The sequence below is a fragment of the Thalassophryne amazonica genome, chromosome 13 (assembly GCF_902500255.1).
Source record: "Thalassophryne amazonica chromosome 13, fThaAma1.1, whole genome shotgun sequence".
Lineage (NCBI taxonomy): Eukaryota > Metazoa > Chordata > Actinopteri > Batrachoidiformes > Batrachoididae > Thalassophryne > Thalassophryne amazonica.
The window spans coordinates 49,424,198-49,444,024 of NC_047115.1; the positions used below are offsets into that span (position 1 = coordinate 49,424,198).

Here is a 19,827-nt window from a genome sequence, read left to right on the forward strand (position 1 = left end):
AGGACAACGCTCCCTACCCTGGAGAAGAATCTTCGATCACGGTGGCCGAGCAGAGCAGCGGTGAAGGAAAAGGACGACCGAGAAAAGGCCAAGCAGGCCTACTACTACAATCGCCGCCATGGAGCCCGATCTTTACCTGTCCTACAGCCGGGCGATGTGGTAAGGTCCAAGCTAGACCATGAGAAATCGTGGTCACGGTCAGCAGTGGTTTCAGGAGAAAGCACCACTCCGAGATCACTCGTCATACAGACTCAGCAGGGGGCTGAGCTTCGGCGGAATCGCCGCCACCTTCGACCTGAACCGGTTTCCCAGTCTTCCCTACCAGCGATCAGCGACAATACTGAGACGGACACTCACTCTGCCATGTCAGAAACGGTTCCCTCCAGTCAGAGTGTGACTCCACCTGTAAGCCTTATACCCGGTCAGACTGTGACAAGATCTGGACGGGTGTGCAAACAAGTCATCAGGCTTGACCTGTAGATGGTACCTATGGCCTTTGGGGGGGGGGGTTATGTAAAAAAAAAAAAAGAAAAAAAAAAAGAAAAGGGGGAAACGTAGAGATGGAATGTGAACAGAAAAGAGAACGTTTGTATTGAAATGGCATTATTGTTGTGAATGCTGATCCAAGTTCTTGCGGAGTTGAATCTGTAATAGAAGTTACATAAATGGGTTAATATTGATTTGAGATAGTTCACAGTAAATGTAAGGAGATTGGTTCCAAATATAAGTAAGCAACGGGTTGTTTGTTTTAAGGGGAATAATCCATTTTGAAGGGGGAGATGTCATATACGGTAACAGATGTGCCTGCACATATACTGTGTCATATACGGTAATGGGAGGACACGCGGGAGAAGAGCGTGTGGTGGAGTGCTGTTAAGATGTGGAGTGACGGGGAGTAAAAGCCATAAAGACAAATAGCCTCTGGAGCAATCATTTACAGTCGCTAGTCGTTTTTAACAAAGAAAATGCCACTAAGAGGATTAGGAAAGTCTCCGGTTCAACTCAGAACAGAATGAAAATTAAAAAATGCTCCCAAGGATGTTTACACCAAAAGATCGCTGATTCGCTCATTTCGCTGTCAATCAAAAAGGGATTCAGCTTCAGACAGATCATCCAATCATCATGCAGAAGCTGAGCGTCCGGGCCGGCCGAGGCCAGCCCACTGCCCCATAGACCCCCAGAGACGCTGAGCGTCCGATGGGCGGGACAAAGCCCAGCATTTATCCAATGACTCGTCTCGTTTTGCTGCACTCTTTGCTTCGCTATTGAACTCTGGACGCTGTGCCGCGTCGTTACCAGTGATAAGAAGCTGATTCTGAACAAAAGTTGAGCGCGTTGTAGCGCATATTTAGTTAATGACATGTACACACAACAGTAGTATATATTTGATCACTTATTTTTTGACATTTTAGGGGAAGCTGAGCTTCCCTTAGAGCAATCGCCTCTGTAGTAGTGTAGTACTTGGTAGTCAACATTTCAATGACTATTACAGTGTTCCACTGGTGGAACGGCGTCGGCGTGCATTATGGGGCTACCATTCTGTTGGCTAACACAGAGCCCAACGTTAACCCCAGGTGATGACAGCAATAACTATTTAGGCCACTAATTCATCATGTCACTCACTGAAATCGATGCATAAATCGATAGGCTACATACCTTTTTCCTTTGCTCGTTTCTCCTCTTCTTCTTTCTTTCTTTCGAAATTGGGCACCTGATGGCTTTGATCGTTTCCTATCCATGATTATGTCTTACTCCGTTTCGACCACCTCCTCGTCCAAACATTGAATGATTCCCCCCTTCCCCTGCATAAACTCTGCACTGTGCAGCGTTGCTCACCTAACACGAGAGGTGAGACTGTCGCTGAACCATTTCAACTTGACCAATTGACCACCACGGCCACCATAATCTTGGGAATTCCTTCGGTTCATCATACACAACACAGAATCAAACCTAATGGGAATGTAGAGAATTTCGAAACCTTTATTTGAAATACTATACAATAATACAGCAGAGCGTGATGACAGATGATGATGTGATCTGAGGACAGTGGATTGTACAGGCGCCAGATGCGCGCCTCCCACCATGGGAAGAGGGGGGGGGGGGGATGGGGGCGCGGCTCTGCCGTAACGTAACCACAAACTCTCCCCCGTCAGGACAACCCCCCCCCCACCCCGGTTTTTTTGTTTTGTTTGTTTTTGTTTTTTGCACGGTCGTGCCCCCCCGCGATGCTGCCCCAGGCGGCTGCCTGGTCGGCCCGCCTCCAGGACCGCCCCTGACTTTGCATCCCATGGCAATTTGGTTTTCGTACTTACCATTCAACTGAGACTGCCATAACAATGTTCAGTGAAAAGTCTTTTGGATAAAAACAATTGTGTAGGAGCAGTTTTCTTAGATCTGTGTAAAGCATTTGATCTAGTGAATCATAATATTTTATGATGTGGACATACAACTTTACACTGATGATGCGGTAATCTACACAAGTGCAAGATCACCTGAGGCAGCAGCTCAAACTCTTACATCAGCCCTAAAGTATTTTTCAAATTGGCTTAACGGATCATGTCTGAAATTAAACATACAGAAAACTGTCTGTATTTTTAAAAAAAAAAAGGCTTCCAATACTGAACGCTCCAATGTGTACATCGGAGATGATGAACTGCAGTTAGTTAAAGAATTCAAATATTTGGGAGTGTTGCTGGACTCGACACTCCTTTAAAAATAATATTAAAATGATAACTAAAATAATCAAATACAAGTGTTTAACTTCAACCAAATAAGGAGGTCAATGACAGATCAAGCGGCTATGATGTTCTTGCACTGTATGATTTTTTCTCATGTAGGTTACTACATAACCAGCTGGTCTCTCACAGGTGTGACAATTTTAAAACCGATTGAATGGCTTTATAAAAGACCATTTTCATATCACTGCAAAATTTTAACAAAGTATAACTTATTTAGTTTTGAAAATTTTATAAAATTTAAAAATGCTTGCCTAATATATAAAATTTTACATGGGTTGGCTCCTCCACCTCTTGCAAATTATATTAAATATAGAACAGTTGGTCCGAGGGTCACCAGGGCTGAGTAGAGGGGACTGTGAAGGGTTGGTGTGAAAAACAGCTTTTGCACAAAATGTTCTGTCCTACAAAGGCAGTGCCCAATGGAACGCTTTGCCAACTACAGTGAGAGAGGCTCCAAGCTTTAAAGCCTTCAAAAGTCACTTAAAGGAGTGGCTCAAATCAAATAAAAAATGTGAGCATTATGAACTCAATTGTAGAAACTAAGAATTGTAGGGAATGTGCAATGCACTACAGCACTTTATAAATTATTGTTTCTAAAGTTATGGTTTGTAAAATATATAAATGTATGAAATTAGACTTGCAGTTTTAATTAACTTATTCTAATTGAATTGTACATGTAGTTTTTTGTTTTTTAACTGTGTGTCCTCCTTTGACTGAATTTGTGTAAGTTAACCTTCATGCTCAGATCATGCCAGTGTCCTTTTGTTTCCTGTCTTTTGTCTAGTCGGTGTCTTGTTGTAGTAGTTGGTGACCCCTATGTAATATAGTCTCTTGTATTGTAAGCTCCTGTGATGTTTGTGTGTTTTTACTGTAAATTGTTTAATTCTTATAGTCTGTCAGGGACTACAGATGGAAATTAGCCCATGACTATAATCTGACATATTTACACTTTGTGTTCATTAATGTGTTGTCCCTTTTAAATGAAGAAATGAAATGAAATGGGAAAAAAAATGCAGGTAAGCAGAATTTCAGTGCCAGCTTCTAGCTACTTCTCACCCCAACCCAATGCATTTGTGCATCACATATGTGAACATTGATGGAATGAAACTGTTTCCTATTTAAAAAAAAAAAACAAAAACACTGATTCATCATGTGATTGGAGCCTTTATAGCAATATGTGTGGAGTCAATAGCTGCAATTACATTTGGGAAACCGGCTCTCGCAACAAATTGCGCTTTCACGTTGAAATGTGATGTACCTGGATGACATTCAGATGACTGAATTCCACACAGCTGGCGTGGCTCAGCACAAGGTAGACTGGCACACTCCTGACCGCTTTTCCAGCTCAAGCTGGAATGCCTCTGTTGCCAGGGACCCCAGCATTGTAAGTACCTGTGTGGGCACAGACAACCCCTGGCTCCTCACTGTATTGCACTCTGGACTGGCCACAGTGCTGCACGCAACCCCGGTAACACTGGCCTTGGTAAACGACATCGGCTTATGAGCCAATTATCACCATTTGCAAGAAAATCCATGCATTCCCTTAATATACTCTCACGTCGGATTGCAAAATTTGCAAGGTCCTCTAACAATGCTAACGCAGCCATTTTTAGTGTCATTTTATGCATCACTTTGCACATGCTTTTATATCCACCCATATAATTGCAAGCACGTGGGTGTGTTGATTGTTCATAGATGTGTCTGTGGTGTGCATCACTCTGATGACTTCTTGTTTTTACACTATTAATGGTTCCTAGCATCACCTCTACACATTGACAGTGGAACAATAGCTGTGGAAACGTGTGTACATCAGCCAGGATTTTTGCATGACGCACCATACATTTCCATGGTCATTTCACTTTTGATAAATCTGAACATTGCCATGGAGACGGATGTACGGCATGTTTTTGTGTGTATGCATGCTTTGTACATGAGGACCCAGGAGTCTCACAGAGCAAGGAGTCCTCATGGACTACATACGACTAAAATCTGATGTTTCATGCAAAATGGTACTGAAACTTCTGTATGTACATTCAAAACTGTGGAACTTTGGGTTGTTGGCAAAACAGGCTTTGTGCAACACTGCCCTTTTAATTAAAGTGGTAAAAACTTTCAAAGTGTTTGGTAACCATCTTGTTTACCTGGTTTTAAATTAGCTCAGAATCCTATTTAGCACAACAAATCTGAAGAAAACACCTGAAATAAAATTATAGAATCATTAAATGTCCCACACTATTTCACACTGAGCCAAAGCCCTTGAGAATCATAGCTCAATGCAGTTGCTAGGCACCAAAAGATTTTATACACTCAGCAAATGTGTTGGTTTCCTGCATTAACAACATGATTAATAACAGCGTTCAGGCTTGTACAGCAAAAATATGGATGAGGGGGTGAATTAGCCCATCCCAGCAAGCTTTGTGTAGGCTGCAACTTAAAAAACAACTTGTAATGTCACAGATTAAACAGCAGACGATGATGACAAACTCATTACTTGATTAACTTTGATGCAGCAGATCCACTGAAAAATCAGCTTTGCCTGTGTAATAAACCTTTCAGTATTTTGTCATCACTCATAATGTACAACATTGCTATGCAGTGGTGTATGTGCACAAAATTATTGCAACAGCTGCACAGATTTCCTTCAAAGCGGAAATATAACTTGGACAGATATCTAGAGGTGATTAGATGTTTGGAGTATTAGAGAAGCTTGAATCTTTGACTGGACTGGGTTGCTTGACGCGAGGACGTTTCGCTTCAAATCGCAGAAGCTTCCCCAGCTAAAATTCTTGCTCTGGTAGTCTGACTTCTGTCTGACCCTTGTCGAGAAGACTCAGTCCAGTCGAAGATTCAAGCTTCTCTACTATGGAAACCACCTGAACAACTGAGAGCCTACACAGAAACATGTTTGGAGTACTTCAATCAAAGGTCAGTCCAAAAAACATCATCCGAAAAACACACTATGTCAACAACTAAAAAGCTTAGATGGAATTACATATGTAGCGTCAAGGAAGTCAAGAAAACCATGGTCCAAAAAAACAATTTATATCTCAACAACCAAGAAGCCTAGATGGATAGTCAAAAGAATACAGTTGTATGCAAAAGTTTGGGCACCCCTGATAATTTCCATGATTTTCCTTTATAAATCATTGGTTGTCTGGATCATAAATTTCAATTAAATATATCATATAGCAGATGAACACACTGATATTTGAGAAGTGAACTGAAGTTTCTTGTATTTACAGAAAGTGTGCAATAATTATTTAAACAGAATCAGGCACATGCATAAATTTGGGCACCCTTGTCATTTTATTGATTTGAATATATTTAGCACTAATTATTGGAACACAAAATTAGTTTGGTAAGCTCATTGACCAAGGGTATTTAAGGTGGCCATTTACAGATGTTTCCCCTCTTTGCCTCTCTTCTAATGAGTGACAACATGGGATCCTCTAAACAACTCTCAAATGACCTGAAAACAAAGATTGTTCAACATCATGGTTTAAGGGAAGGATACAAAAAGCTATCTCAGAGATTTCAGCTGTCAGTTTCCACTTTGAGGAACATGGTGAGGAAATGGATGACCACAGGCACAGTACTAGTTAAGGCCCGAAGTGGCAGGCCAAGAAAAATCTCATAAGATGAAGCGAAGGATGGTGAGAACAGTCATAGTCAACCCACAGACCTGCTCTAAAGACCTACAGCTTGATCTTGATGCAGATAGTGTCTCTGTGCATTGTTCAACTATACAGCACACTTTGCACAAGGAGATGCTGAATGAGAGAGTAATGTAGAGGAAGCCTTTTCTGCGTACATGCCACAGAGTCGCTTGAGGTATGCTAAAGCACATTTGGACAAGTCATCTTCATTTTGGAATAAGGTGCTGTGGACTGATGAAACTAAAATTGAGTTATGTGGCCAGAACAAGGGGCGGTATGCATGGCTGATAAAGAACACAGCATTCCAAGAAAAACACTTGCTACCTACAGTAAAATTTGGAGGTGGTTCCATCATGCTGTGGGGCTGTGTGGCCAGTGCAGGTACTGGGGATCTTATTAAAGTTGAGTTGTCACATGGATTCCAGTCAGTATCAGCAGATTGTTGAGAACAATGTTCAAGAATCTGTGACAAAGTTGAAGTTGTACTGGGGCTGGATCTTTCAACAAGACAATGACCCTAAATGCTGCTCAAAATCTAAGATATTCATGCAGAGGAACAAGTACAATGTTCTAGAATGGCCATCTCAGTCCCCAGACCTGAATATTATTGAAAATCTGTGGTGTGATTTTAAGCAGGTCGTCCATGCTCAGAAACCAACAAACCTAAGATGTTTTGTAAAGAAGAATGGTCCAAAATACCTTCAACCAGAATCCAGACTCTCACTGGAAGTTAGCGGAAGCGTTTAGAGGCTGTTATTTCTGCAAAAGGAGGATCTACTAAATATTGATATATTTTTTTCTGTTGGAGTGCCCAAATTTATGCACATGCCTAACTTTAAATAATTATTGCACACTTTCTGTAAATCCTATAAACTTCATTTCACTTCTCAAATATCTGTTGTGAAAGTGTAGGAACACGGACCCACAACAGGGGGCGCAAATGAACGGACAATGGAGGTAGCCAAATAACAACGCTTTACTGTTGTGACAAAAAGCACAACAAACACAACAGATTACAACAATAGACAAGAAGTCAATTCACACAATGTGTCACGTGGGCAGGCTCGAAGATAAGAGACGTCTGTCCAAAGCAGAACCGGAACCACACGATTTCCTCCGCCACCGAACCCCGGGAATACTGGAGCCGCCAAGTCCCGAACTCCCAGGTGGCCACTGCCTCCGCGTGTCGGATCTGGTACTGCTGGCGAGGAACAAAAACAGTTAAAGGTGGGTGCGTGTGCACCCAGCAACCCGTATGGCGGGAAAACCACCTCCTCCTCTCGTCGGAAGAATGTCTGCTACTTCACGCACAAAAGTAACAAAGTGTTAATGTTGACAAAGACAACACAGTCGGCTGAGAACAGTACCTTCAAGGTAGAGCGATATCTCGGCAAAGAGGTGGAGATGTCGTCCTGCTGATATACCACTGCTGATCAGATGATTGGTGACAGCTGTCACCCCGGCTGCTCCTGTGAGGCGGCAGCGCCCTCTGGTGCCTGGAGCCCGCACTCCAAACAGGGCGCCCTCTGGTGGTGATGGGCCAGCAGTACCTCCTCTTCAGCGGCCCACACAACAATATCACTGTGTTTGTCTGCTATATGATATATTTAACTGAAACTGCTGATCCAAACAACCAATGATTTATAAAGGAAAATCATGGAAATCATCAGGGGTGCCCAAACTTTTACATACCACATTAATCAGCACATCTGATTGATTTGTATGAATGACTACACAGTAAAGTCCATTACAGGCATTTGTATATTTACTTGTACATTTATATTGTGGCATGTAAAGCAGTGGTTATCAACGCAGCCCTCATGCACCACCTGACCTACACATTATCCATCTCTCTGTTCTGACTAAAGCCGATTAGCTCATTCACGCGTGTTACTACTTGATTGCCTACACACCTGAATGAACTAATCAGCTTTAGTCAGAGCAGAGACATGGATAATGCGTAGGTCAGGTAGTACTTGAGGACCGGATTGAGAACTGCTGGTGTAGAGCATACAAAGTATGCATCAGCCCTCTGATGCATACTTTCATTTTTTGTTTTCTCCTTGAACACTTGAGCAAAAGTACAATGAAGAAGTCTGACAGTTTGTAATTGCCTTGGTGACCGTCTAAGATTTGGAGAGTTTAGGTTCTATATTCCTAAAAGATCTTAAATATTAGCATTGAAATTTTGAATTCACAGAGAAACACAAATGGGAACTCTTCCAACTATTTTCTGTGCATTCAAGTGAGTAATGATACATTGTTTTATGTGTTAATGACCAAACTCGAAATAGATATTTATGCCACCTGCTGGATAGGCCCACTTCAGGTTAAGCTAACTACTTTAGAGAAACACAGTGCCTGCCTACTACAGTAGTGTTCAGAATAATACAACCCCTGGCAAAAATTATGGAATCACTGGCCTCGGAGGATGTTCATTCAGTTGTTTAATTTTGTAGAAAAAAAGCAGATCACAGACATGACACAAAACTAAAGTCATTTCAAATGGCAACTTTCTGGCTTTAAGAAACACTATAAGAAATCAGGAAAAAAAAATTGTGGCAGTCAGTAACGGTTACTTTTTTAGACCAAGCAGAGGAAAAAAATATGGACTCACTCAATTCTGAGGAATAAATTATGGAATCATGAAAAACAAAAGAACGCTCCAACACATCACTAGTATTTTGTTGCACCACCTCTGGCTTTTATAACAGCTTGCAGTCTCTTAGGCATGGACTTAATGAGTGACAAACAGTACTCTTCATCAATCTGGCTCCAACTTTCTCTGATTGCTGTTGCCAGATCAGCTTTACAGGTTGGAGCCTTGTCATGGACCATTTTCTTCAACTTCCACCAAAGATTTTCAATTGGATTAAGATCCGGACTATTTACAGGCCATGACATTGACCCTATGTGTCTTTTTGCAAGGAATGTTTTCACAGTTTTTGCTCTATGGCAAGATGCATTATCATCTTGGAAAATGATTTCATCATCCCCAAACATCCTTTCAATTGATGGGATAAGAAAAGTGTCCAAAATATCAATGTAAACTTGTGCATTTATTGATGATCTAATGACAGCCATCTCCCCAGCAGTGTTGCCACAGTTACTTTGAAAAAGTAATCCAATTACTGATTACTGATTACTCCTTGAAAAAGTAACTTAGTTACTTTACTGATTACTCAATTGTAAAAGTAACTAAGTTAGATTACTAGTTACTTTTTTAGTTACTTTCCCCAGCTGCCGACAACAACCCACGTCAACATGACAATGATACCTGTTTTGCCAAAACTCACTTTATAGTCACCCTTTCTTGACTTCAATGAAAATAAATACTTGTTTTATAAAAAGTAAAATAAAGACCTCTTTCTTGACCTCATATTTAACTGTTGACAGCACTGTAACAGTAAAACTTGCAATTTCAAACCTACATTGTTTATAAATGTAACTATTAAATTCTAACATTTTTCTAACATTTAAATTCTCTCTAAACATTTTACTTGTCAAAATTATTATTATTTTAAGCAATATTAGTAGTTGTAGTAAAAAAACGGCTTCAAAACTGGACCTTTAATCTAGGGGTGTTGTGGGGGGGGGGGCACATCCTTGCCCCACGCCCCCATCCCATCTGGATTCGCCCCTGCTTTGGCGTTTGAGCACAAAGAATGGATAACATTTATTTATGCAGAAAACATGACCAGATTTACAGGTAAGAAAGTTTTATTGCGTTTTCACATCATGTGGTCCTCAGAAAGACAGTTTAGGTGCATTAACACTTTTAATAGTGTTAGTTATTGACGCGTCGCGGAGGATCAGCTGTTTTTAACGAGACGATACAGAGCGGCTCAGCTCAGAATTCTAAATAAAGGAGGGAAAAAAGTATAAAAATGTCTTTGTAAAGCTCAGTGCAGGTGTGCTGATCACCGTGCTTTAAGAGGTGAGGACGAGCCGAGCAGCTGCAAAAAAAACGCGGATGAAAAGCTCACAGCTCGCTGAAAGTGGGACGTTCAGTCGAACCCCGACCTCCTGCCCACAGACCAAGTTTAATGCTGTTATCGACCCACAATGAAAAATAATAGTAACGCACAGTGACATGGAGAAGTAACTTTAATCTGATTACTGATTTGGAAAGATTAACGCGTTAGATTACTCGTTACTAAAAAAAAGTGGTCAGATTAGAGTAACCGGCATCACTGCTCCCCAGTGCCTTTACCTGACATGCAGCCCCATATCATCAATGACTGTGGAAATTTACATGTTCTCTTCAGGCAGTCATCTTTATAAATCTCATTGGAACGGCACCAAACAAAAGTTCCAGCATCATCACCTTGCCCAATGCAGATTCGAGATTCATCACTGAATATGACTTTCATCCAGTCATCCACAGTCCACGATTGCTTTTCCTTAGCCCATTGTAACCTTGTTTATTTCTGTTTAGGTGTTAATGATGGCTTTCGTTTAGCACTTTCGATTTTTGAGACATATTGCTTTTAAGTTTTCCGTCTTGATGCTTTGATGTCTTCCTTGGTCTACCAGTATGTTTGCCTTTAACAACCTTCCCATGTTGTTTGTATTTGGTCCAGAGTTTAGACACAGCTGACTGTGAACAACCAACATCTTTTGCAACATTGCGTGATGATTTACCCTCTTTTAAGAGTTTGACAATCCTCTCCTGTTTCAATTGACATCTGTCGTGTTGGAGCCATGATTCATGTCAGTCCACTTGGTGCAACAGGTCTCCAAGGTGTGATCACTCCTTTTTAGATGCAGACTAACGAGCAGATCTGATTTGATGCAGGTGTTAGTTTTGGGGATGAAAATTTACAGGGTGATTCCATAATTTATTCCTCAGAATTGAGTGAGTCCATATTTTTTTTTCCTCTGCTTGGTCTAAAAAGTAACAGTTACTGACTACCACAATTATTTTTCCTGATTTCTTATAGTGTTTCTTAAAGCCAGAAAGTTGCCATTTGAAATGAATTTAGTTTTGTGTCATGTCTGTGATGTTTTTTTTTTTTTTTTTTTACAAAATTAAACAACTGAATGAACATCCTCCGAGGCCGGTGATTCCATAATTATTGCCAGGGGTTGTAGTAGTGCTATGTGACTAAAAAGATTAGTCACATAGCCTGAGGAAAATGGGACGTTCAAGACATTGTTCAGAAGAACAGCGTAGTTTGATTAAAAAGTTGATTGAAGAGGGGAAAACATATGCAGGTGCAAAAAATTATAGGCTGTTCATCTACAGTGATCTCCAGTGCTTTAAAATGGACAAAAAAACCAGATGCATGGAAGAAAATAGAAAACAACCATCAAAATGGATAGAAGAGTAACCAGAATGGCAAAGGCTCACCTATTGATTAGCTCCAGGATGATCAAAGACATATGTGCATATCATAAATGCTTGGTCTTGTTGGATTTGTGAGAATCTACTGAATCTACTGGTACCTTGTTTCCCATGTAACAATAAGAAATATACTCAAAACCTGGATTAATTTTTTTAGTCACATAGAACTACTATTATTCTGAACACTACAGTATGTGGGCAAATAAAGGATGAAATAAACATAACGAGAAAGTACAACTCAAGATAAAGAATAGGTAATACGTGTGTCTTGGGGTGAAGCCCCAGTACTACATGACTTACTCAACACTTTTCTGTAACATTTCAAAACCTTTGCAATGGGTGTGCTACGTAACATCAGTACCAAAAGACATCATATGCTGTTGTAAATGGACTCATTACATAACCATTTCAAAACAAATGTTGAAATGTTCCACTTCATTTGCCCTGGTACATAAAACAACAAAAAAATCTATTTGGCACAGGGTTTTTACATACATTAGCATCTACACTGCTTGTGTGATAAAAAAAAATAAATAAAAAGGTATCTCAGCATTAAATTTTGTAACATTTTAATGACCAAAATATTCATCCAAGTACAAAATATGCAAATACTCCACTCTTCAGTTATCCTAGAATTTAACAGTTTAGGTAAAAGTTGAATGAAGTCGTGGAACAACCGACCAGCTCTTTACTCTCACAAGGATCCTGGAGGGTGCCTGGGAGTATGTCCATTCCGTCTACGTTTTGTGGACTTGAAGAAATCGTATGATCGGGTACCCCACGAGATACTGTGGGAGTATGAGTGAGAGGGTCCCTTCTCAGGGCCATCCAATCTCTGTACTCACACGAGAGCTGTGTTCAGGTTCTTGGCAGTAAGTCGGACTCGTTTCCAGTGGGGGTTGGCTTCCGCCAGGGCTGCGCCTCGTCACCAATCCTGTTTGTGATATTCATGGACAGGATACTGAGGCGTAGTTGGGGGGAAGAGGATTTCCGGTTTGGTGGGCTTGACTTCATCGGCCGGTGACCTCCAACACTCACTGGATCGGTTCGCAGCTGAGTGTGAAGCGGCTGGGATGAGGATCAGCACCTCTAAATCTGAGGCCATGGTTCTCAGCAGGAAACCGATGGATTGCCTACTCTGGGTAGGGAATACGGCCTTGCCCAAATGAAGGAGTTCAAGTACCTCGGGGTCTTGTTCACGAGTGAGGGGACGATGAAGTGTGAGACTGGCCGGAGAATCAGTGCAGCAGGGGCAGCATTGCATTCGTTCTACCGTACTGTTGTGACAAAAAGGGAGCTGAGCCAAAAGGCGAAGCTCTCTATCTACTGGTCAATCTTCGTTACTACTCTCATCTATGGTCATGAGGGTTGGGTCGTGACCGAAAGAACTAGATCGCAGGTACAAGTGGCTGAAATGAACTTCCTCAGGAGGGTGGCTGGTGTCTCCCTTAGGAGATATGGTAAGAAGTTCAGTCATCAGTGGGGAGCTCGGAGTAGAGTCGCTGCTCCTTTGTGTTGAAAGGAGCCAGCTGAGGTGGTTCGGGTATCTGGTAAGGATGCCTCCTGGGCACCTCCTGAGGGAGGTGTTCCGCGCACATTCATCTGGGAAGCAACCCGGGAGAAGACCTAGGACTAGGTGGAGAGATTATATCTCTGCACTGGCCTGGGAATGCCACAGGATCCCCCAGTCAAGAGGTGGTCAATGCGGCACGGGAAAGGGAAGTCTGGGGTCCCTTGCTGGAGCTGTTGCCCCCGCGACCCAAACCCGGAAAAGCAGGAAAAGGTGAGTGATGAGTGATTTTCTGACTGTTTTAAAATATATTCTTGGTCATGCAGACGAAATAAACAAATCAAAAACTCTTGCTGTAAAACATTTTATTCTATCATTCATTAAGCAAACAGTGTATCTTTAAAAAAAAAAAAAACCCTGCAGTTTTGGCACTACACTATACACAAGTGAGGTACTGTACTAAATGCTTCAAAGCTATAGACTGAATTCAAGTCATTGGGGAGAACATATTAAAATAAAAATAATTTAACCTTCTGGTGTTTCAGAACAATGTAAATCAGAATTATAACTAAAGACAGGCATTTTGTATACGGTCTTCCACTGAGACACAGAAACCATTACAGAACTTGTGCTCAGATCACGTCGTGCAGCAGTGGGGAGCTTCTTCTCTCATCTTTATAAGAGCAGACTCCATCGCTTCAGCATAACCATGTACTCTAAGAAATATCCTCAATGATGAGTTTAAACTTAGCACTTCAAACAGCCAAATAAATAAATAAATATACCTGTGCATTATTTGCCATAGCATGATGCATGTAACTGTGTCTAAAGATCCAACGGCCACAAAAACAGCATGTTGCAGTTAAAGCCTGAAGATGTCGGATTTCTTTTTTAAATCATTTCTCTGGTGGCTTCTAAGGAACACCTTATTAGTCGAAGATGGTACAGAGTATGTCCAATAACGGACACTGTGTTGGCTCAGAGTCGAAGCTTGGGAAATAATCCTGAGAAATGTTGACACCTGCAGACGTTTTCACAGATCCAATCTAATGCATACGCACAAACATACGCTTGAACAAAAGCACACGTTCGCAAAAAAAAAAAAAAAAAAATCAAAAGGTTAAAAAACCAAAGGAAAAAACTGTACAGAAATGTTACAAACTGCAGGACATTTGGCCCTGCTTCGATTCATTCTTAAATATTAAGTATAGTAGAAATGAGAGCTAAACATAAATCATTATATATGTGCCACAATTAGTCCTCAATAAAGAACTTGAGCCTCTTTGATAATGCAGGTATCATCTGGGATTATCCCAAACTGATGTTTAAAAAGAGGAGGGGTCTTGAAAATGTCTCTTCTATGAGAGAAAATTACCATTTTACAGCTTCATCTTTCCCTAAACACTGAAGGCTTTCAGAAACAGATGCAAATTAAGCTGAATGTCTTCATGGATGTGCCTGCATGCACGTTCAGTTATTTTCATTTTTTTTCTTTCTCTATTGAGTACGTTGAGATTGCGAGGGTGAAAATTCTGCACCTGTCTTAGGCATAGTAACAAGGGGAGACCAGTAAGTCGGTTAAGACTAGCAGTTGGTCATCTGTGAATTGCTGCTTGTGCTGCTGCCAGTTGTCATGATGAGTGCGCCGGAAGTTGGACAATGTTTTCTTCACAGTCATCTGTAAGACCACAACATGAGACATTAAAGGAGAAGTCTGATGTTGACGTTCGACACCTTTGATAAATCTGACATCAAATGATTAAAAAGAAATATTTGTGCTACGGCAGAATTAAACAGAGGACATGCACTCGTAGACCTCAAAGCTGCTGCTGTACTTAGTAATGACCAACCATTATTCTAAGCCAATTAATCCAATTTCCACAAATTTGACTGGTTTATCATGTGAGATTTCAGACCGCATAATATCAGGGTCAAAGTGAAAAAATATTCAACCATTTTACATTTGGATGTATTACTCTACGACCTGACTGGTGTTCTGACGAGATCTCATTCCTGTTGAATATCATTCCTGTCCTCCGCACAACGGCGCACGCATGCGCAGTATTGTTGGGAACTGTCGATTTATGCGACGAGACACACAATTCGACAGTACACCGGCCGCGCGTGCTGTCAGCTGAGAGCGAGAGAAAGTCACGTACCGCCGCCGCCAAAATAGGTGTATTTAAGCTACCATACGAAGGTATCAACATGGATTCTGATACAGAATTACCATTTAACATCTGATGGATGTTCACATTTGACGGATTACTCCGCACCCTGACCTCTGTTGGAGTGACGCTGCCTCACGGTAAGCCTCGCAGATCAAATTACCTACAGCAGGGGTGCTCGAGTTCGGTCCTTGAGAGCTACCTTCCTGATACTCTTAGTTGTCTCCCTGCTCCAACACACCTGAATTCAATGAAAGACTCGTTAGCAGACTTTTAATGAGCCTTTCATTGGATTCAAGTGTGTTGGAGCAGGGAAACAAGAGTATCAGGAAGGTAGCTCTCGAGGACCGAACTTGAGCACCCCTGACCTACAGAAAAATAAACTGTGCAAACATGGAATTGGATTAGAATGGGAAAAAACCCCTTGTGCCTGACAATTTGCGGATGTCCAATGCTGTTATACGGTTGCAAATAGCTCAATTTGCGACTGTATAACTAGCATGAATGCCCGCAAATCATCGGGCACAACGGGGTTATTCCCCAATCATCTCCTCCAAATGACTGAGAAAGTTAGTAAAAGTTCTGGCATCTATCCCGATCAGGTCTTTGTGACATTACAAGGGTAGAATGCTAGAAAAATGGGAAAAATACCTCTAAAGTAAATTAATAAATGTTTGGGAACCTTGAGTCCTAAATACCCACGTCTGCTGGAGAAATGCACTCACTGAGGGGCCCTCTACTTCTGTTTATGTTCACCTCATATTAAGAAAAACAGTGCCCCCTTTCACTCATCATGAATCTTCACATCTTTTTATCTGTAAACCAGTCTTATCTAAAATAATCAAAGCCTTTTTAAAATGACTTCATACTGTACAGGTCTAATCGACCCCATGAATAATACAAGGCTACTGCTGTTGTCTGCACATACTTCTATGGGTTGTGTGTCATTAAGGTGTGCGCTCAGGTCCATTAACAGCTGGGGCATCCAGGTGGGCACGTCATATGGGCTGGACAGAATACAAGCACTCAAGCCCAGAACACCAGCGTGGCGCCGCACCAGGTCTACACAAACGAACAGGAAGGAATAAGATTAAGACAGGAGAGTATGGCATATTGTGTACTTTATCACACATCAGCTAAAACTACACGCATTTTGAATTTACTAAAATGAACACACCGGCAGAGGGTATGGTGTCCATGACAGATCCCAGCTCCCTTTTCTTCTTCTTGGGCAAACAAGTCTTGCAGAGAGCTTCAAAATGTGCCTGCATGGAAGCATCCATGGACAAAAAGTTGCACTGAAGGAAGCCGCTCAAAGTCGTGGCAGCCACCTCTCTTACCTGTAAAAGAAACGCAAGAGGAGGAAGGGGCGATGAATGTGGAACATTGATGCAGTTATTCCAGCATTTTTTTTCCCTTTTTTTTTTAAAAGTTGCCCTTGTTTCCAGCAAAATGTTGAAGTAACTCATGCACTTCATGCTCACAAATTGCTGAAGCTGAACATAAAACTGTGTTTGCATGCTAAATTCAATTGAAATAGCTTGAAATGCATTTTAACATAACTCATCTTCCCATTATAATAAGGCAACACAGTTGTTTCGTGCAGGCACACAAAAACAATAAGGCTGTACAAAGGTCATCTAAATACAGTGCATCCAGAAAGGATTCACAGCACTTCACTTTTTCCACATTTTATGTTACAGCCTTATTAAAAAATGAAGTAAATTCATATTTTCCCCTCAAAATTCTACTCACAACACCCCGTAATGAAAACTTAAGAAAAATATATATTTTTTTACATTTTTGCTAATTCATTAAAAATGAACTAAGAAATCACATGCATGTTTAATCATATTTATCTAATAGTTTACAATTTGTTCATGTAAATGGGGAGTCTTCTTCACAGACTAAGATTAATTATGGCATTCCAAAAGGTTCTGTGCTAGGACCAATTTTATTCACTTTATACATGCTTCCCTTAGGCAGTATTATTAGACGGTATTGCTTAAATTTTCATTGTTACGCAGATGATACCCAGCTTTATCTATCCATGAAGCCAGAGGACACACACCAATTAGTTAAACTGCAGGATTGTCTTACAGACATAAAGACATGGAAGACCTCTAAATTCCTGCTTTGAAATTCAGATAAAACTGAAGTTATTGTACTTAGCCTTGTGGAACAGGTATATCTCATTCATATCTTCTTCTTTCTGCTGCTCCCGTTAGGGGTTGCCACAGCAGCTCAATCATTTCCATCTCACTCTGTCCTCTGTCACTTTCTCTGTCACACGAACCACCAGCATGTCCTCTGTCAGCACATTCTGAAACCTCCTCTTTGGCATCCCTCTTCTCCTCCTGCCTCATCCTCAGCATCCTTCTCCTATATACCCTGGGTCCCTCCTCTGCACATGTCCAAACCATCTCAACCAAACCGTCCTACCTGAGCTGTCCCTCTGATATGTTCATTCCTTGCCTAAGGGCCCTAAGTGATTTTCCTTCATTTGAACCAAGGATCCTCTGGTCTCAAGCTCAACGCTTAGCCACTAGACCATCACCTCCTCTTAGTGTCACAGTCTCTAAGCCGTACAGCATAGGTTGTCTCACTACTAGGAATGGGTACTGATAAGATTTTATCAATATCGATGCCATTATCAATTCTGCTTATTGATCCGATTCCTTATCAATTCCCTTATCAATACCTCGTGAATTTTGTACTAAAAGTAGGCTTTACAGGGATGAAATGGAGGAAATCACTGAAGAAATTAAATTGAACATATGGTTTGACCGAAACAAGCTGTCATTAAACGTAAATAAGACAGGGATGAAGTGGAGGTGTAAGAGTCACTAGGTGTTTACAGGAAACACTTATTTACTTCTTTTTCTATATCTATTTACTTTCATTGTTAGTTGGTTTTATATTTTCTGTTGTGTTTCTATTCAGGTTCTTTTTGTCTCTTTCTCTAAAATTGTATATAATAAGTATATACTGTATATAATAATCATTAGATTATTAATATATAAACAAAAATAAATTTAAAAAAATTACAATTTGAAAACAAATGCACCCGAATGTGATGACAGCTGCAACTGCTTAATGCTAACTTTTAACATTGAAAACGCCATAGACATGCTAACGCGTTAGCATCACTCCCGTTTTTAAGTTATAAAATACATCTATCAACTGTTTCAGAAGACCATAACAGGTCGGTTTAACATAAAAAAGGTAAATAATACTCACAGACGTATGCTCTTTAGGGTTTTAGCGGGGGAAAATTAAGCGAAAGAAAGAAAGAATAAACGAAGCAATAGATCGAAGCACTGCTTCAATCTGCGAACCACTGCTTCAATTGGTTCCAGGTTCAAAGCAAAGCCGTGCTGCAGAAAAGTTGATTACGGACCCGCTGCAGGGTCTGTAATCAATGTTGAGAAATGTTGAGAAAGAATGTCTCAAAATTACGTCACAGAGGAAAGCGATGAATGCGAGTAACTGGTGATCCACAAAGGCTGAAACTCAATTCACAAATACAATTTCCAGTTTTACAAATGTAATTTTTTTTTTTTTTTTTTTTTTACAAATTAAGTTTTATATTTGCAAATACAACATTATTTGCAAAGACCAATTTACAAGTTACAAATATGAAATTTGCATTTGTGGATATCTGAACACATTTGCAAATCAATGATTATTTGTAGATCACCCTTTTAACCCCATAGAATGAGGGCTGTATTTTACATTCTCAACGTTCTGTAGGCTGTAACCTGAGCAACATGAAACATGGAAAAGAAAAGCTTGCTGGTAGAACAAAGTCAGTGTAATAAAACAAAAGTTGGCAGTTTATTCTAGTGTCTTTATTTGAATGCATGTTTTTTGTTTTCATCATTAAGTTTTAATGCAAAAATAGTCCTATACGAGGTCTGTGATTAAACTATCGTACCTTTTTATTTTTTTTAAAAACCATATGGATTTGAATCACGTGTGATTGCGTCAGACATGCTTGAACCCTCGTGCGCATGCGTGAGTTTTTCCACGCCTGTCGGTGACGTCATTTGCCTGTGAGCACGCCTTGCGGGAGGAGTGCTCCACCCCCTTCGTCGGAGTTCCGTTTGTGCGGAAAATGGCGGAACGCTTGGAGTAACGCTTTTGCATTAAATTCTGCCAGAAACTTGGCGACAGCCAAGCGGAAACAATTCGAAAAATAGACGGCTTTCGGGGATGAAGCCATGAGCACCACACGGATTAAGGAGTGGTACAACCGGTTTAAAGACGGACGCGTAACGGTGGAGAGCAAGCCGCGCTCCGGCCGACCATCGATGTCCCAAAATGAGGAGATCATTTCCAAAGTGAACGCTGTGGTGATGCGGGACCGTCGAGTGACCATCCGAGAAATTGCGGAGGAAGTGGACAT

At 40.9% G+C, this 19,827-nt stretch overlaps 1 protein-coding gene across 2 annotated transcripts in view; it reads right to left on the bottom strand.

Moving 5' to 3' along the window:
* Positions 1-13,601: 13,601 nt before the first annotated feature.
* psme4a (proteasome activator subunit 4a) overlaps positions 13,602-19,827 on the bottom strand; it is a 102,585-nt gene continuing 96,359 nt past the window's right edge. For both annotated transcript variants that reach the window (XM_034184291.1, XM_034184292.1), the window contains 3 exons: positions 16,597-16,759; positions 16,348-16,481; positions 13,602-14,929 (listed from right to left, as the gene is read on the bottom strand). In XM_034184291.1, the coding sequence (XP_034040182.1) occupies positions 14,795-14,929; positions 16,348-16,481; positions 16,597-16,759 (432 nt within the window). In that variant the 3' untranslated portion in view covers positions 13,602-14,794. The remainder of the gene's footprint in view (positions 14,930-16,347; positions 16,482-16,596; positions 16,760-19,827) is intronic.